This window comes from Magallana gigas, chromosome 9 (assembly GCF_963853765.1).
Source record: "Magallana gigas chromosome 9, xbMagGiga1.1, whole genome shotgun sequence".
Lineage (NCBI taxonomy): Eukaryota > Metazoa > Mollusca > Bivalvia > Ostreida > Ostreidae > Magallana > Magallana gigas.
The window spans coordinates 26,144,806-26,162,711 of record NC_088861.1 but is presented as its reverse complement, the minus strand read 5'-3'; the positions used below and the strand labels follow the sequence as shown (position 1 = coordinate 26,162,711).

Here is a 17,906-nt window from a genome sequence, read left to right as displayed (position 1 = left end):
ATGGTAAAGTTTCTGAACTACACAGTTTATATACTTGTTTAAATATGTATGGAATGTTAACAATTTGAATAATCTAGAAGCCCCTCTAAAGATTTCATATCGAGCTCAGCTGGAAGGATGGGATACTCTATAATATCCTGACCTAGCGATGGTATGAAGTCTCTTATAATGAGAGCTGCATTTCTCAGCTGGTCCAATCTCCGTCGATTGAGCTTTATTCCTTTTCTTGTTGGAACGAAATCTTCATTTGGGTCAGGCTTCCAGTAATGTCGAAGGTCTAGTAGAGGATAGTCTTTGGAGGCTTTCACGAAGATGTTGCTACCCAAAAACCAGGTTTCTTCGACTTGACGCTCTGAATGGTTCTTCAACGCCTCTGTCATCCCATCCAGAAAACTCTCTAACGTCAACCATTCTGTTGTAGACATCGTAATCCCTTTCTTGGTTGGGTAGGGTTTGTTTTTTCCTTCTCGCGTATACTGACGAAGGTGGATCTGAACGGTGTTGTCCTGATCATATCGATTAGCGGTTACATAGATATCATCCCCCAAATCGATCATACATAACTGTGTGTAGTTCTTTGAAGGTCTCTTCCACAAGCTGAGATTCGTTGCTGTATCTTGATTTCTGGTACTTTCTTTAGCTCCGTTTATGTGTTCTTCTCTCAAACCGATTGATAGATGTGATTGTCCTGCTTTGTCCAGTGCTAAGCAGAACGAATGAAAAGCCCGTTGTCCTCGTTTTGGTACAATGTCCAACATTTTCCTATTCTTTGCAAATCTAGTAAGCTGCATCAAAATAGTCTCTTTCATTTCTAGGGTTAAAATAGAATCCTTATAAAGCTCTTCAGCCACTAATTCAGGAGACATGTCCCGAACTAACGTTGATTAATTTCTTCTCAGGATCTCTCGGTGAACGTCTTCCATCGTTAAAATTTCAAATGAAAATGATATAGAAAAAGCGTGGCATGCAAGTTCTTATAGTCTTCACCGCATTCCTTTCACCTACATGTTTTAGTTTAAATGTTTGCAAAATCTAGTAGAATCAGTCTATGAAATACTTTCCTGAGCTAAAAATACTGTAGCGTATCTTTACATTCCTGAGCTAAAAATACCATGGGGTACTACCCAACATTCCTGTGACGTCACACATTCCAAAGCCTCGCAAGTCTGCAGTGAGTCTGTGCGACGAGCCTTAGTTTGATACTACTTGTGTACATCATATTTTTGCACATGATTTGACAGACTGCTCCATTGTTAGCTTTTTATTGGCCAACAAGCTTTTCATATCTCCCTCTGGGTCATCTATTAAATACTGACAGGCTTATGATATTAAAATCTGATCAGTTGGTACATCATGGGTGGAAATGAAAAGTTCACTTTGGACGTAATGGATTATCAAAAAAATGATATCAAATCCTGTTCTATTGTAAAACATTAGATTATATTACTAACAAAGAAAAGGTTTATCCCAACTTGTAAGTGGGTCACTTTGACCTCATTTTGGAATTTATTGACATACATATTCAAATCAAATCTGGGTCATACCTCTATAGTCAACTACTATCTTGTAGTGTATTTTTTTTTTAAATATGGATACTTTAGACTTTTCAAAAATATTTTTTGGTGTACATATTCATTGTAGTTCAAAACAAATTGAGACAAGTGTATCATGTTCATGTAACAGTGAAGTTTTCTTTGTTTATTCATGTACGTGCAGTTATTTTGTAAATTGCATTCATATTTTTAAAAAAGTAAGATCTTTGTTGCATTTTTAAAGGGAGATTTGATAGGCATTTAATCGAAAAAAAATACAAATGTAAAGATTTCTATGGGGGTTTTTTTTCTTGTGCAATTTTATCAATTTTTAAATAAAAGTCCCTAATAAGGGAATTGCCATATGGATGTTTCTCCATTATTGTATCTTGGCTGTATTTTATTTATTATTGGAAACAATTTCAGATTTTTGAACAAAATAAATTTGGAACTGTTTGAAATTGTTTTGTTTTTACATAAAGTAAAAACCTTGCTCAGCTTTTGTGAAAGCAAAAATATAAAAAAGTTTCAATAAGTTTCAGTTGCGGAAACCCTTTGTAAACAATATGTTTCCCAATTGTATATGGAGGTTGAAACTATGCAGAAACTTCAAGTTTCAGTAAGTTTCCGTCGCGGAAACCATTTGTAAACAATATGTATCCCAAACGTATATGGAGATTGAAACTATGCAGAAACTTCAAGTTTCAGTAAGTTTCCGTTGCGGAAACCATTTGGATTCGTGGACAGCCTAAGTTTCAGCACTGCAGAAACTTAATGAAACTTGAAGTTTCCGTGCTGAAACCTGTCGGAAACTTAAAGTAACCTTAAGTTTCCGCAGAGTTTCCAAAGGGTTTCCGCAGCGCTGTAACCAGATATTTCATCCAGTGCTGATCCGAAGGTTCTAGTTAGCTTTTCTGATCACCTTTGTCCGTCGTCCGTCCTTTTCTAAACTTTTTACATTTTTGACTTCTCTAAAACCTGAGTCAAAAATAAAACTGAGTCAAATTCAACCAAACTTGGTACAAAGCATCCTTATGGGAAGGGATTGTAAAATGTAAAAATAAAGAGCGTAACCCATATAAAAGCTTGTTTATATAGTAAAGATTCTAATTTGTAAAAATCGTGACCCTCGGACTAAACTTCGGGCCCCAGGCGGGGTTCAAAGTTTAAAATAGAAATCCGTTGAAAAATTTTTTCCCTCAAAAAACCACTGCATTAGAAATGCCAATATTTACACAAAAGCTTGTTTATACATGTATAGTGAGGATTCTAAATTATAAAAGAAATCTTCCCCAGAACCACTGCACCAAAAACTCGGGTCTCAGGCAGGGTTCAAAGTTTAACAAAGGAATGCGTAAGAATAATGTTTTAAATTTTTCTTCTTAACAACCAATGCACAAGAAAGACCAATATCTACACAAAAAACTTTTTATATAGTGAAAATTCTAAATTGTAAAAATTGTGACCCAAGACAAAAACTGGGGCCTCAGGCAGGGTCCAAAGTTTAACATAGGAATACGTAGGAAACATGTTTTAAAATTTTCTTCTCGATATAACCACTAAACCAGAAATGCTAATATCTACACAAAAGCTTGTTTATATAGTAAAGGTTTTAAATTGTAAAAATCGTGACCTTCGGACCAAAACTTGGGATCGAGGCGGGGATCCAATTTTAACTTAAAAATATGTAGGGAAGTGTTAAAAAATCTTCTCGTAAACACCTGCATCAAAAGTGCCAATATTTACACAAGAGCTAGTCTCGTTCAACCAGACGCTCGGCTGTCTCCGTAAATCTCCGACGAGCAGTGTGTAATCTGCTCGTCGGAGATTTACGGAGACAGCCTAGCGTCTGGTTGAACGAGACTACACAAGAGCTAGTATTATAATGAAAATATGATGGTGTTCAAAGTTTAAAATATATCTATAGATAAAATATTAAAAAATCGTCTTAAGAACTAAAATGCTTCAATTTGTGAGATTACTATGCAAGCATCCTTAAATAATGTAGATTCTAAATCAATAAAGCTGTGACCATCGGACTAATACTGGGGCCCCAAATGCGGTTCAAAGTTTAACATAGAAATATATTATGGAAAATGTTTAAAAATGTTCATTTCGAGAACTACCAAGCTATCTTTTGTTATATTACTAGAGAGAATCCTATGATAGAGTGGATTCTAAATTGATAAAGCCAACCATAAACAACGGACCAATACTGGGGCCCTAGAAAGGTGTTCAAAGTTTAAAATAGAAATAGCATATATATATATATATGGCATGCTACGAAATAGAATGTTACAAGGAACTGTTGTTCAGGTGAGTGACGTGGCCCATGTGCCTCTTATTTTTATTTACAATGCTTTATATTAGGAATATACTTCTAAAGATCAAATGAAAGTTGAGAGCCATGCAGTTCTAGAGTTATCAAGATACAGAGCTCACAATTCTTTGTCATGTCAACAAGGCTAGTGCCCTGATTTGTTTACATATAAGGTTCAATATACCAGGAAAAATCTTTCTCGTGCTCATTTGTCTTATTTATTTGAAGCATAATTAAACAATTCCTAACGATTAACACATTCATTTTAGGTCTAGATCTAGAATTGTCACCTCAACATTCAAATGTAAACAAAATCGAATATTTTTTTTTACCAAAATCGTGACTATGCTCCTTTAAACACCAAGTCAACCACCATTTATGATTTAAAGAAAAAAGACAGATAACCTACACGTCTTTAAAGCTATTTAAAGCGCGATATATTTAACAACAAATAACGGCCATTTAACGTTCTGAAAAGACTTCAAGCTTAGACTGGCAATGCCTGTCTGTTATGCGCGATATACAGACAGGTGATCAGTAATGTAAAGGGCCCTCTGGTGGCCGCGCTCATTGGCTGATAAAAATTATCGCTGACGCAGAAATTAAATATCTCGGGGAACCCAAAACAGATCACGGAGTGCAGAACAGCAACAAGTGTTATGGACGGTTAACCGAGTTTCTCAAGTTCTCTTTGCATACAAAAATTGCACTTGCAAAAATTTACTCTGAAAGACATATGACATTTAATTTTCTTAAGCCTTTACAAGGAAAGTGTATAAAAAGTGCTTTACATAATGACACTCTTGTTGTTTTGCCGACGGGCTACGGGAAAAGTATGATCTACGAAATGCCGCCATACTTTTTTAAAAGTTCTTTTAAACCAATATCAGTATTTGCTTTTGATTCAATCAATCTAACACGATCACTATTAATTCCACATACAATACAAATACTCCTTTTTTCAGATTTTTGTTACAAATTCGTCATTAATTGAAAAAAAACCCTTGAAACAACGGTGTAAAATAGTTTTTCTATTAAGACTGACATATTTAATCAACACAGGAAACATAAATCGGCCGAGTATGGTGTTACAGACTAAGCAGATCGCGTAATTACTAGATTATTTCCCATACTAGGTACAAAGCAGCACCGGTAGAGGGCGCGTCAATCAAGCCAGAAATCCCTGGCTTCGATGGCGGTAATCACCTGTCTCTTTCGTTCGATAGAGACAGAGGACCAGTCTACTTCAAGCTTACACAAACACACGAACTACGTCATTAGGAATCCATGGTATCAGACCTCTTGTTAGAATCGCCATGTTGGATTGACAAGGTTTGTAAACTTTCATGCAGTTGATTATGTTCTCTAATTTTGGAATGAATTTAAGTTCTTCTATTTTATACTGTATATCATAAAATGAAACAATTTACTTTAAAAAATAAACTGCAGAGGGGTTTGTAAAACGTAAAATGAGTAACTTTTTTTTTACCTGCATAACATTTTTAAAAAATATATATCGTTATGATTTATGAAACTGCGTTCAAATGAGAAAAAAATAAATGAAACGTAAAGAAGATACTAGTTGCATGTATTACGTTGTGCACGAGATTCATACCAATTGTTATAGGCAAATATATTTATACGATAGAGATGAATTTGTTTTGTCAACCCAAATAAAGAGTTAAAATCAAAACAAAATTGTTAGGAAATAGGTCGGAAGTATTTTGTATGAAATCGAGTTTTTTTTATTGCATGTATTTTGAAAGTTCATGATTGAAAAACAAAACAGTTCAATGTGGACAAGAATAATTACAACCTTCTGTGTTTTTTAGATTCGAATAAAGCATGGACCGCTGTACTTGGGCCCAGGATGTGTTACGGTGTCATCTCTGTCAGACCCCAGGCCCCCCTATGTACTGTGACATTTGTCACATACATTTGTGCAAAGCCTGTGTTGGGGAGCATATCTCAGATGAATCCAAAGAACACAGCGTTGTATCATTAAAAAATCGTGGGTCTACTACGAGCTATCCAAAATGTTCAATACATAAGACTAAACAATGTGAACTTCATTGTATACAGTGCGACATTCCAATTTGTGTGCAGTGTGTCTCTTCCAATAAGCATCTAGGACACACACAGGTGGATATTCTTGAATATCTAAACACCTTAAAAGAAGCATTGCAGAGAGATTTAAAAGAATTAGAGAAATCAATTTATCCTAGGTATCAAGAAATTAAATCTCACAATCTTGTTCAGAAGGATGATATGAAAAAAAATTCAAAGAAATTGGCAGACTCTATTGAAAAACATGGAGAAGATTTACACAGAGAAATAGACAATGCCATCAAGAAACTGAAATCTGACGTGGATGAAATTGAATCCACAAACCTGGTAGTTCTTGATAAGCAGGAAAAAGGAATCAATCGCAGTATTTCTGAAATTGAACAGAACATTGCTGATCTGAGGAAATTACTGAACTCTAATGATGTCAGTTATGTCTCTACCTACAAATCCAGAAATGCCGATTTCAGAAGGTTGCCTCCTAAACTCACAGTTTCTTTACCAAACTTCACCCCACAGAAGATTAACAAAGCTCAGATTCATCAACAGATTGGTTCTCTTTCAGCTTTATCTATGAAAACAGGAGAATATGGCAACACAATGACAGTTTACAGTGCTGAATCCTATCCTCCAACTAAACAACTCTCATATGAACCACGGATCATCACAAATATAAACACAGAGTACGGAGACCCACATAAATTGTGCAGCGTGCAATGTCTTTGTGATCAACATATTTGGATGAGTGGTGAGGAAAATATTATGAGACTATACAACCTCCAAGGAGAACATCTAAAATCAATCCAAACCAAGTCGGGAAACATTCCAGTAGACATAGCAGTGACAAGGATTGGTGAACTAGTTTATACTGATCCGAATGATAGAACTGTGAACATAGTGAAGAATGCACAGATACAGACAGTGATCAAACTACAGGGGTGGAGACCTCTCAATGTCTGCAGTACCTCCTCTGGTGACCTCCTGGTAATCATGATCACCGATGATGAGAAACAAGCCAAAGTTGTGCGTTACTCTGGCTCCAAGGAAAAACAAACCATTCAATTTTATGAAAATGGCCAACCTCTATATTCGTCAAGTTATTATACTAAATATCTGTGCGAGAATAGCAATCTTAATGTCTGTGTTGCCGACACTTTTGCCAATGCAGTCGTGGTAGTCAATCAGGCTGGTAAATTTCAATTTTCATACACTGGTCCTTCCTCTACGTGTAAGGAATCGTTTAGGCCAGTTGGTATTGCTACGGACAGCAAGTGTAGTATTCTGACAGCAGATTTTTACAGCAATGTTATCCACATCATAAGCCAGGACGGACAGTTCCTCTGCTACATCAACATCAAGGACTTACGGCACCCATGGGGTTTATGTGTGGATACTAGAGACAACCTCTTTGTGGCCGAATGGGAAACCGGCAAAATGAAGGAAATCCAATATAACACTTAAAAAAATTGTGTGTAACTGTGTATTATAATATATAATACTTTTCAGAAAGCTGAACAAAGATACGGTGGAATGGTTTTAGAATATACTACTTGACTAAAGATTTATCATATTTAATAATAAAACATAAACATCTTTCATTACTTATAAATCAATACGCTATCAAACTGAATGCAAACTTAATATACAATTCTGTACTATTTGTATGTATAAAAGACTGAATATCGTACGAAAAAGACCAAATGTTAAATGCTTTATGTGTTAATAAATTGTGTTTGATTCTATGAACTCTGTTTCTTTTCAGTTGCTATTTTCTGCTTTTAAAGTAGTTGCTAGACTATTAAAAAAAGTTGGTTTCCGCTGAGGACAATACATTGTACATGTAATTGAACCTCCAAAGATATGGTAACCGATCTTTTAAAACTCTTTGGGGTCTTTGTCTCCGTAGTAGGATTCTGCTAATTCTGCGTCGTCTGCGACGTCCCTCCGCCATGTTTATTTCGCTGAGTATTTTTTTTAAGGTTGCTAAAAAGTTTGACTTAAATATTTGAGTATTTCCTCAAATTTCTGCTTGAGGAAATCTCGGTTTTGTGTGGTGACGGCGACTTGAGGGTGAGGGAATAAATATGAGGGAAAACTCAGAGTTGAGGCCGAGTATTGAGTTGAGGGATGTTGGTGACGGTAATTGATATGAGGTTTCATTTAAATCGTCTTTTTCTAGATTATAGGATTCTAGTATCACCCAAAGCAAAAATTCTGAATCTATCGTGATCAAATTTGGTAAAAATGTAAACGCATGACAGGCGACTTTCTTTATTAAAGAACATATTTTTTAAGCGCTAAGCGTACGCAGTACGCAACGCGCTTAATGGCATTGAAATATGGGAATGACGCTTCCGATCCAACGTCATCTTTATTCAGTATCTAAATTCTATTAATATAACGCAGATAAGTGGAGCAGCTGCGCAGTTAAGGGGAAATAATTAGAAATATACTGCAGTAGCACATATATATAAAACATCATTTGTGTTGATTTAGATTTATTTAGATTTTTGTTTTGGTTCCATTTCCGTCTTGATATCGTATTAGTTTGTCACATATTTTTGATGTACATATCCTGCAGTTATTATTGATAACATTTTCGAAAACGAAAATCCCGTTAATCATTCATTCCGCACATTCCTCTGTACCATATAACCGATATTTATAATAACAGTAAGGTTTATTACATGTTGTTTAAAAACCTTGAGTCAAACTACATGTATATTGTCCGATTCTTTGTTTTTTCTATTTTAATTAAAACACCACATGACCTGCAGGCAGTGAGAATTGATGTAAATCAGAAACATACATTGCTACCAAAATGTTTTAGGGTTCAAGCTACGCTCGGCAGCCATTTTATAGTGATATTGCAGCACCGCCTGTATCTATATGCACAAAAAATAGTTCATGCACATCTTTAACTTTTGTATATGTATGATGATGTATGTGTACACACAAATAAGTAAACAGCTTGATTACATTTGCACAATATGCAACAATTAATTAAATAGGAATGAGGGCAGATGAATACAATTTGCTTTTAAAACTAAACTCTTATTCATGGTTATCGACATTTTTATCTAAAGACCATGCTGGATTTAAAGATACACTGTAACTTGTTGCTTTGGTTAGATTATTTGACTGAACTAAAATTGAATAAAAGCAAACACTAGTAAACCAAACCAACCAATTTTAATTAACGGAAAAATTAATATGTTTTACGGTGCGACCGTTGGGGCGAGCGCAGCATGTGATCAAACAATGAATTATGATAAATCAATAAAAATAAAATTAACAACGTAAATAAATTAATTTATTTGAATGCAAAATAAAACAAAACATACCTATTTTTATCAGTAAATTTACATTATTCATAGTTTATAAGATTTGTTATTTATGTATTTATTTATTTATTTAAAAGTAGAACAATAGTTCAATCTCAGATACAATGTTGTTGAATAATAAAGATTTTAATATAAATGTACATTGCACTCTATCTCCTCTTTTAAAGTGATTGTAACGTGTCTCAGTTCATCCCCTTTTTTTGCAGTTGACGTTTTTTCTTAAACTTACATGTACATACAAAAATTGACTTATCAAAGAGCCCCCCCCCCCCCCCCCCGTTAAAAAAAATATATTTTTTTTTTCAATTTACACATAGAAAATCGACTTATCATAGAGTTGCCCCCTCCACTTAAAAAAAAAAATTAATTTTTTTTTAATTTTCGCTTTAAAAAAAATTGCTAATCATATTACACAAAGAAAATGGAGCCCCCCCCCACACCTTGGGTTGGGAGCATGTAATAATTGGAAGTGAAAGTAAAGAAACCATTGAACTGCTAAAGAGCTGAAGGATTAAAATTTTCATGATTTTGAGAATTATCCTTTATTTTTTCTTTTTGCTTGTAAAGATTTTTTGGATGAAGCTGCCATCCACCCATCCATCCCCCATAAAAAAAAAACGATGCTACGTGTACGTTCCTGGACATTAACGTTAGCGTAATTTCATGTATAGTGAATAAGATAAATGTTAGCATTCATTCAAATGAGTGCAATTTACAACTGTTTCCTATATTTGAAGAAATGTCCTCATTCTTTAGCTTTGCAAGATTTTGAGAGGATTTTCAGCAGATTTACAATAACTTCAATTAGAGTAATTTTCCCTTATTGTGACGTCATAGTTCACGTTGGTTAAGTGTCGTCTGACTCTTTAAAGTACGCGAAGTATACTGTTTTATTTACTTAAAAAGCATGATGTTCTTAAAATTACACAACTTGTATATATGCTTCTCAAAACTTTTACTTTTATTCTCGCGAGAACGTGAGGTTGGAAACCATTGGTACTATGAATTGTGGGTTAAAATTTACAGACGCCGAAAAAGTCTATCGGATCAATGTGTAAACCTTTGTGACGTCACTCGATTATCTTTGATTGAGAGTGTACTGAGGTGAACTTTAGATGTACCATTGACTGTATGTCGTATACATCGTTATTGTTTTTATTGTCTTGCTGGTTCTCGTGAGAGTGTGAAGTGATTAAAAATGCCATGATTACAGGGAACTACTGGGACGATTAAAACAATGCATTACTGGTCCGATTTACTGACGCCCAAAAAATTCGTTGAATGAATGTGCAACTAGTCCGAATTTTCTATTCACGCACGCCTTGCCGGTAGAGCTCGCTTCGCGCCGGCGCTGCGCTCGCTATAAGCAGATGTAACAAAAACACTGTGCCGGACAATTATCCCAGTGCCAAGGTGGCATTTTTACACCCGCTTAAGATGCAGTTTTGTAAAAATCTTACATATCAGATGATACACCATTGTCTAGAGAGTATAAAACCGTTTTGTTTTTAGTGTGTCTCACATGACAGGTGAGGTATTTACCTTTAAAAATTAAAAATGATTATTTCCTTAGGAGAAGTAATTTTTCTATTGTGAAATGTTGAACATCCTACAGGATTTTCTTAAAATCCTACAGGAATTATATTTCCTATAGGAGAAAAGTATTTACTGTAGGAAATTGAGTCAGACAGGTAATTTTCCAATAGCAATTTAAGGTATATCACTCCTCATGTTTTGATTTCATTGCGTAGATGTTCATTATATTTTAAATGAATATGATTTTATTAATTTAAACTTCACAAAAAGATCATCATTTCATAATTACACAACATTCGAAAAGAAAATTCATTTGAATTCAAGAAACAAACAAGTTTTGGGGGGAACTATTTTCTCGTGCGGAAGGTTTTTTAGTCGAAAATGACAGAAACAAGCAATTTTATGAATTTTCAATATACTTTTCTTTTTATTATACTTTATTCATTATTCTCATTTTTATCATTTGATAGGTTTGTGACATGTTCTATGGGTTCTCTATGACTTGTACTAAACTAAATTTTGAGAGAATGATAGACGTTTAGCATAAAATCATGCAAATATATAGAAAATGTCTGAATTTTTTTAAGCCAAATTTTGCAATAATTTTATCTTTGAAGCCATGTATCTAAAATTTGAAATCACTGACCCCCATGTTTTATTATGTCAAAATGATACTGCATACATATGTAAACAAACTGGATTAATCTTCTAAAATTCTTGATATTCCAAATGTTTTTATTTCAAATCAAATTGTAACTATTATAAAAATTGCCTATTTTAAGTGCAAAAAGGTCATACAAACATTTATGCAGCTTCATGCAAATTTTTTTTCGTAATCCCTCTATTCAGTGTGACCATTGTACATTATTAAAAACAACATTTTAAGAAAAGAGTTTGCTTAATCAAAAATTCTGACAACAAATCCTAATCAGGCTGAAATCGCATTTTAGGTGCAAAAAGGTCAAATTTAATTGACCATAACTCAGAGGGATGAACACTGACCTCCCATTATCTTTGTATTATTTAAGTGTGTTTTGTCTACAGATTTCAATAGAATACTTCTCAAGAAATTCTTGATACAAGAACATTGAGGAGTGGGATACCTTAAGATTTCCTATTGGATTTTAAAATCCTATGGAAATTTTGTTTAAATTTTATCGAAATTAAATTTCTGTGGAAAGTCCTTTAATTCCTGTCGAAAATTTTAAATAACTTTTAGAATTTTTTTTTTAATTTATTTTTCAAAGGTAAATATCTTACCTGACAGGTGTGATACTTTAACCACAAAGGTTGCTCTCTTTAAACAATGATCTATCATATGGCATATTTGAATTTTTCGATACATGCAGCTTAGACGGGTGCAAAAATGCCTTGGCACTGGCATAATTATTCGGCACAGTGTTAAAATTGTTTTCTGTCTTATAATAGCCTGTCGTAGCACTTTTAACATTCCAAAATTCCTTGAACTTTTATAAGTAACATACATGTATTAAATATTGATGCACTGTATCAACAACATTCCTTAATATCATCTTAAAAGTCACCCTCATCAAAGATTTGTGTGATGATTTTGGAATAAAATGTAAACTAAATATTTAGAAAATGCAAACAAAATTATATTCAAATTTAAAGAAAATTCCTTGCATTGTTTTTTATTCATGGTTTTAATAAAAATGTAAAAACTACAGTAAATTGTTTCTTTCAAAAAATCCTGTTTATTCAGTACTAATATAAACACAGTGTGATACTAATCAATTATAATTGAATCATTTTCCACATGCAAAGTTCTTTGCCTCTTAAAGACTCGCTGTCCATCCTTTTCCCTACAATTTCATTGATATCAACATCAAATTAAAACTGCAAATCAAATATTTCTTCAGGTTTACATTTAGAATTTTTTTTTTACATCCAAGGTTAGCGCTTTTCAGTACTTACAGTAATTTGATTTAAATTTTGTCTTAAAATAGCCTGCGACCGCATTGTTAAAGGCAGACGTAATATGATATAAAAAAATCCTTTATATTCCTTTATATAAATTTCGATTTTATATTGTATTCTTCAATTTGAAACAGTTCTTCCATAACTGGTGAAAACTGTTCTAAACGTTCTGATAGACTGTGTGCTCCAGACCTCAAACTGCGTGCAAAATCGAACGCATAACCGTTGTAAGCGGGTCACTGCCCAATGGAATTGTTGTTGTATGTTCAAATTTAGATTATATGAAACCAAACTGCATAAACGAAATTCAATCATTTATTTTCTGTTTGAATGTATTGTTCAGAAAATGTTATGAGAAATTATTTATATCTGTATTCGAAATTACATCAATGAAAGTTACTTGTCACTATGATAATAATAATTATGTACTAATGAAATCATAAAAATATGTTTAGATTTAACTCTTTTTTACACAAATGTTCAAAGAAGATGGCTATGAATCATTTGCTTTTTTTTCATGGTGGCATACAACAATTATTAATTCAAAAACAGAAAATGAACAATAAATTAATATTGAAAATATTATCTAAAAAGTTTTAGCAAAAATAAAACCTCAATATTTGGACCGACATTTGCAGCATAAATAAGCAACAATTATGAAAGCAATTTTAAAACTGATTTCAATAGTACATGTTCATTTCTAAAACTGAATAATATGCAATATATATATATATATATATATATATATATATATATATATATATATATATATATATATATATATATATATATATATGTAATAGGGTTACCTGGTGCACTGAACATAAAATTGACAGACATTTACTGTGTTACCACATTAGGTAATAATTTTTGTCGACATACGATCTATTTGATTTGTCAACATGCGAAATGATTATGTTAACATGCAATATATTTATGTTGAAATCCGAGTTAATTAAGTCGACATGCGCCTTCCTTATGTCATCATGCGAGTTAATTGTTTTAGTATATGTCAAACTTCCCGGGACATTGGAAGATATTAATTGTGTGTTAAGTACTAGTATATGAAAATATTGGATCTTTTTCAATATTACCAGAAGGAAAACCTTTTGGTTTATAAATATATATTTATCCTCTGTATGTAGATTATTAATGTTTTGAGCCATTTATCTGCAAGGTATACTTTTTGTTCTCTACACATAGGTTATTGTACAGTGTACAACATTATTGGGACAACTATGGAGCAGACTGTACAAAGTTTAACCCGCCATGTCCATCATCCTACATGTTCGAATTGTATCGACGGCGTTTAATTTTTAATTCATTTGCCTTTAAGTAAAACGTGTTATCTAATACTGTTTATATAATGATAACAATTGGGTATAGTCCACTAATGCATTTTCAATAGGTGGTAATGTTAACGTTATGGTTCATAGCTCCGGCCCTAATTTTCGTTCAGCAACGAGGGACCTCTTGAATGAAAGATCATCAAATTGTCTCTTTCCTGTGAAAATTTCGTGGTTTGAGGTCAGATTCGTTTTCCGGCAAAATGCGTCTGTATTGAAAAACTCTGAAAATGAAAGTAAAAGTAGGGAATTTCTCAGTTTTGGAAAGGGTGTACATCAAACAATTTAATTTCTTTTCTTCAAATGATAATTCAATTTTGACACTTGTTTTTAAAATTGCAAATCCTCTTTTCTGACATGTGTCAAGCATTCTGATTTAAAATGTCCCAATAAATGTATATACACTCTGCAAGTACAGGGACTATTTTGCTTAAAGGCACTACTTTGTTGTCCTACCGATTCTAAAAATAGTTAGAGGGATATACCCAATTACGTAATGTTCATGCTCTGTACATACAACGTCGGATACAAATAGTGCTAGCACAGATATGAAATCACGTTGTAATACTTAGAAAGCATCAAATAAAGCAAAGGAGATAAGTACAAATTACATGTATTATTGTATATTATTAATTTGTCAATGAATGCAGTTTTATATTATACATGTACATGTACTGATCCTCAAACGTTTCAAACGTTAAGATTTTTTATATGTTCATATGCCATTTCAAAATCCTGGGTACGGGGGATTTGTCAGGCCTTGTACGCTTTTGTCCTTTGACAATATTTCACTTTATTGTTCGTGTCGTTGGTTTTAGTGCTTTTTTACTTCTCATCTTAACACCGTGTATCTTGTGATCCGACACAATATATATAAATACAGGTAATTGCGTATGTTAGCACAGTATATTTTATAATATCACCGTTCAGGGATGATAGGGTATGCTGCGAGGCTGATATCATTAATTGATAGTTCTAAGCAGTTAATTAATGCTGTTACATGCTCTGGACGAGAACGTAGCACTTGACTACAATCGTGCGCTGTGAATATCGTTATTTTGCTTTGTAAAAACCTTTGTTACTGCATGGTTTTGTCATTTCTTTTAGGGGGGGGGGCGCAATATGCAAAATGACAATATATTATTTCAATACTTTGGGAAAATAATATAATGCTAGTCACCCCTATTGTAGAAAAATAGTTAGGTTCAAAGTTTTAAAAGTTCTGGATGATTAAATTAAATCTTAAATTTAGCTAGTTACAAGGTTGTCACCAAAACTGTCTGAAATAATTAAAAGTTTTCATAATGTTTTGTTTATTAGATTGATTAGTTTTAATTTTTACCTTCACAATGTTCATCAAAGTCTTTGTGTTAAAAAAACGCGTTAATTGAAAGTAACAGTTTTTTCATAAGACGTACATACTTTCACTGATAGCATTTCTTGTTTTATCATTTTTCTTTTATATAAGAATATTGTAAAATTAGCCATTAAATGTATATTGTTCATTTGTTCGAAGGTACATGCCATCACCTTCTGTAAAAAGTCAACCATGACAATAAAATATGTGTAGAAATGTCCAACAGACGCTAAATCTTGAAAGGTCGCCGCCGAAAAGATGAACTGTGAATCCATTGAACAACGTTGAACAACGTTGCTCAGATTCCTTCAACACCGGGCGACATCAGTTCCAGTACCATTGCGTCATCAATGCTTGGATAAACACCATTTTGTAAGTGTGTGCCCTTAATAGAACTATATTTGGTACGGTTTGAAAACAAATTAATAAAGAATCTGGGGGAATAAGCCGAGGCAAAAAACCACATAGGTCCATTAAAAAAACTAACATTTTTTTTTAACAATTTTCACTTTTGTTACATTTATTAAACATATGTAATCATAAACATTCAGTGCTGCCATAACCCACAAAAAGTAACTTCCCATTTAATTGTTATTAAGACAACAAAATAGTTATATGCTAATATGGCAACAAAATGATATAGAAATCGGATGTTCAAATTATATTTTTTCATAGAGTGGGTCATCGTACCATTTTTTAAAGAACGAATATTGATAACACATATTAACGTCTATCTTTTTCGATTTTCCAAAAAATGGTACGAAAACCCGCTCTATGGTAAAAAGTAAGTTTTCTTCTTTTAATTTTTAAGATTGGTCTTTAAAAAGTCCAGTTGTTTGCGTAATACTAATAACAATACAATCAGCTATATTATACCCTCTAATCAAGCGAATCGGTGGTGTCGTGGTAAGCGAGGAGTTCTTTGAACAAATGTCACTGTAAAAGCGGGTGTTCGAATCGTACGCGTTTTGGTTTTTTTTTTTGTTTACATTGTTAAAATGTAATTTTCTATTTATACTTAATAATATACATTGTTAAAATTATTTTTCTTTTCTTTTCTTAATAATTAAAAATTTGCTAATAATAACTTGAAATTATTTGATATGTGTTTTCTACTACTTTTATAAAATATGAAATGTACGTTATTCTCTTTAAGATTGCACGATTTCACATTGTAAACAGATGGTTGTTGTGCATGCAAGAAACTATTAAATGGCAAGATAAAATGTTCCTTCTCTGAATCCTTGAGAGTCTTGTTAACACAACAGGGACATACGCTGGACAAAAGCATGTAATTGTGCTCAAAATGCAGAATATAAGCTAAGTCAAACGTACAGTGTGCGCCTAATGACAATTCAACATTAACTAGGCATGTATTTCACTTCCAATTGTATCGGCAGGAAAATCACATTACAAATGCGTGTTTTGTTGTGAAAGAAAAAGCATAGTTGTTGTACCAGAAGACACATAGACCAATCAGACCAATGACCAATGACCAACACAAAGTACGACCAGTGACGAATAACAAGTCCCCTTGTTATACGTTAATGGTTTGACTACCGCTGTCTTCCGTGTGGTATATATCAAAGGCGTTGGAACCGGGTAGGGGGGGGGCGCTAACTTTTTTTGGCAAATTTATACACACCAAAGACCTTTTTTTGCTTGTCAATATTCTGTACAAGTCTAGCCCCCCCCCCCCCCCCCCCCCCACTTTCAATTTGATTCCGACGCCATTCATTTTTTTTTGGAAATTTTTTTTTAACCTACAAAAGGTGTTACCTAAATTCCTCCTGTTTCCGAAGCAGAAAACTCGACTACTACAAATGGTGGAATCGACTCCCCCATACTCTTTGTCGACTCCCCTGCGTTAGGGGTTGTATATGATGACTGAGGTAAATTAGTAAATAAAATATTTTTAGAAAGTAATCAACATTTTTGTATTTAAACTCTTTAAATGAGTGCGTGATTGTCTTTTCAAATTTGCCAGCTAAAAGTATATGTAAATTCTATAAAATTTAAGCACAGTTACGCCTTTTTGGACATTTTCATTTGGACAATACTGTCCACCGTTTAAATGCCCAGTTAACTCGTACGTTTATTACTTCTTATTAGAGGTATGAGAAGGTCGTGGGCATTTGCAACGGCTTATCCCCCCCCCCCCCCAGAATTTTTGTTATCGTCTTTACAAGTAGATGAAAATAACCACTTCAAATTAGTGATTAAATGAAAATACTTATCAATTTCTGTTAAACTTTTCTTTGTTTGGCATGAATTGATAAGATGTTTTTGCTAACGCTTCACAGCTAGGAGTTAAATATGGATAACGTTGTTAATGATGATTTTGGGAGGGAAAAGGATTCATACTGTAAATTTTGCACCAGTAAGTCCGATGTTCATGCCAGATTAAGTTCATGTTAACTTAATACAATAATTTTATATTTTCTTTCTTGACGGGCATCAATCGTTTTA

At 33.3% G+C, this 17,906-nt stretch overlaps 1 protein-coding gene and 1 long non-coding RNA gene across 2 annotated transcripts in view; one reads left to right on the top strand and one right to left on the bottom strand.

Moving 5' to 3' along the window:
- The window catches only part of LOC136271161 (uncharacterized), a 132,313-nt gene that overhangs the window by 54,036 nt on the left and 60,371 nt on the right, over positions 1-17,906 (bottom strand). The window lies entirely within an intron of this gene.
- LOC117690903 (tripartite motif-containing protein 3) lies at positions 5,021-7,662 on the top strand. The gene is made up of 2 exons (XM_034475731.2): positions 5,021-5,184; positions 5,685-7,662. The coding sequence occupies exon 2, from the start codon at positions 5,698-5,700 to the stop codon at positions 7,375-7,377; it is 1,680 nt and encodes a 559-aa protein (XP_034331622.2). The 5' UTR covers positions 5,021-5,184; positions 5,685-5,697; the 3' UTR covers positions 7,378-7,662.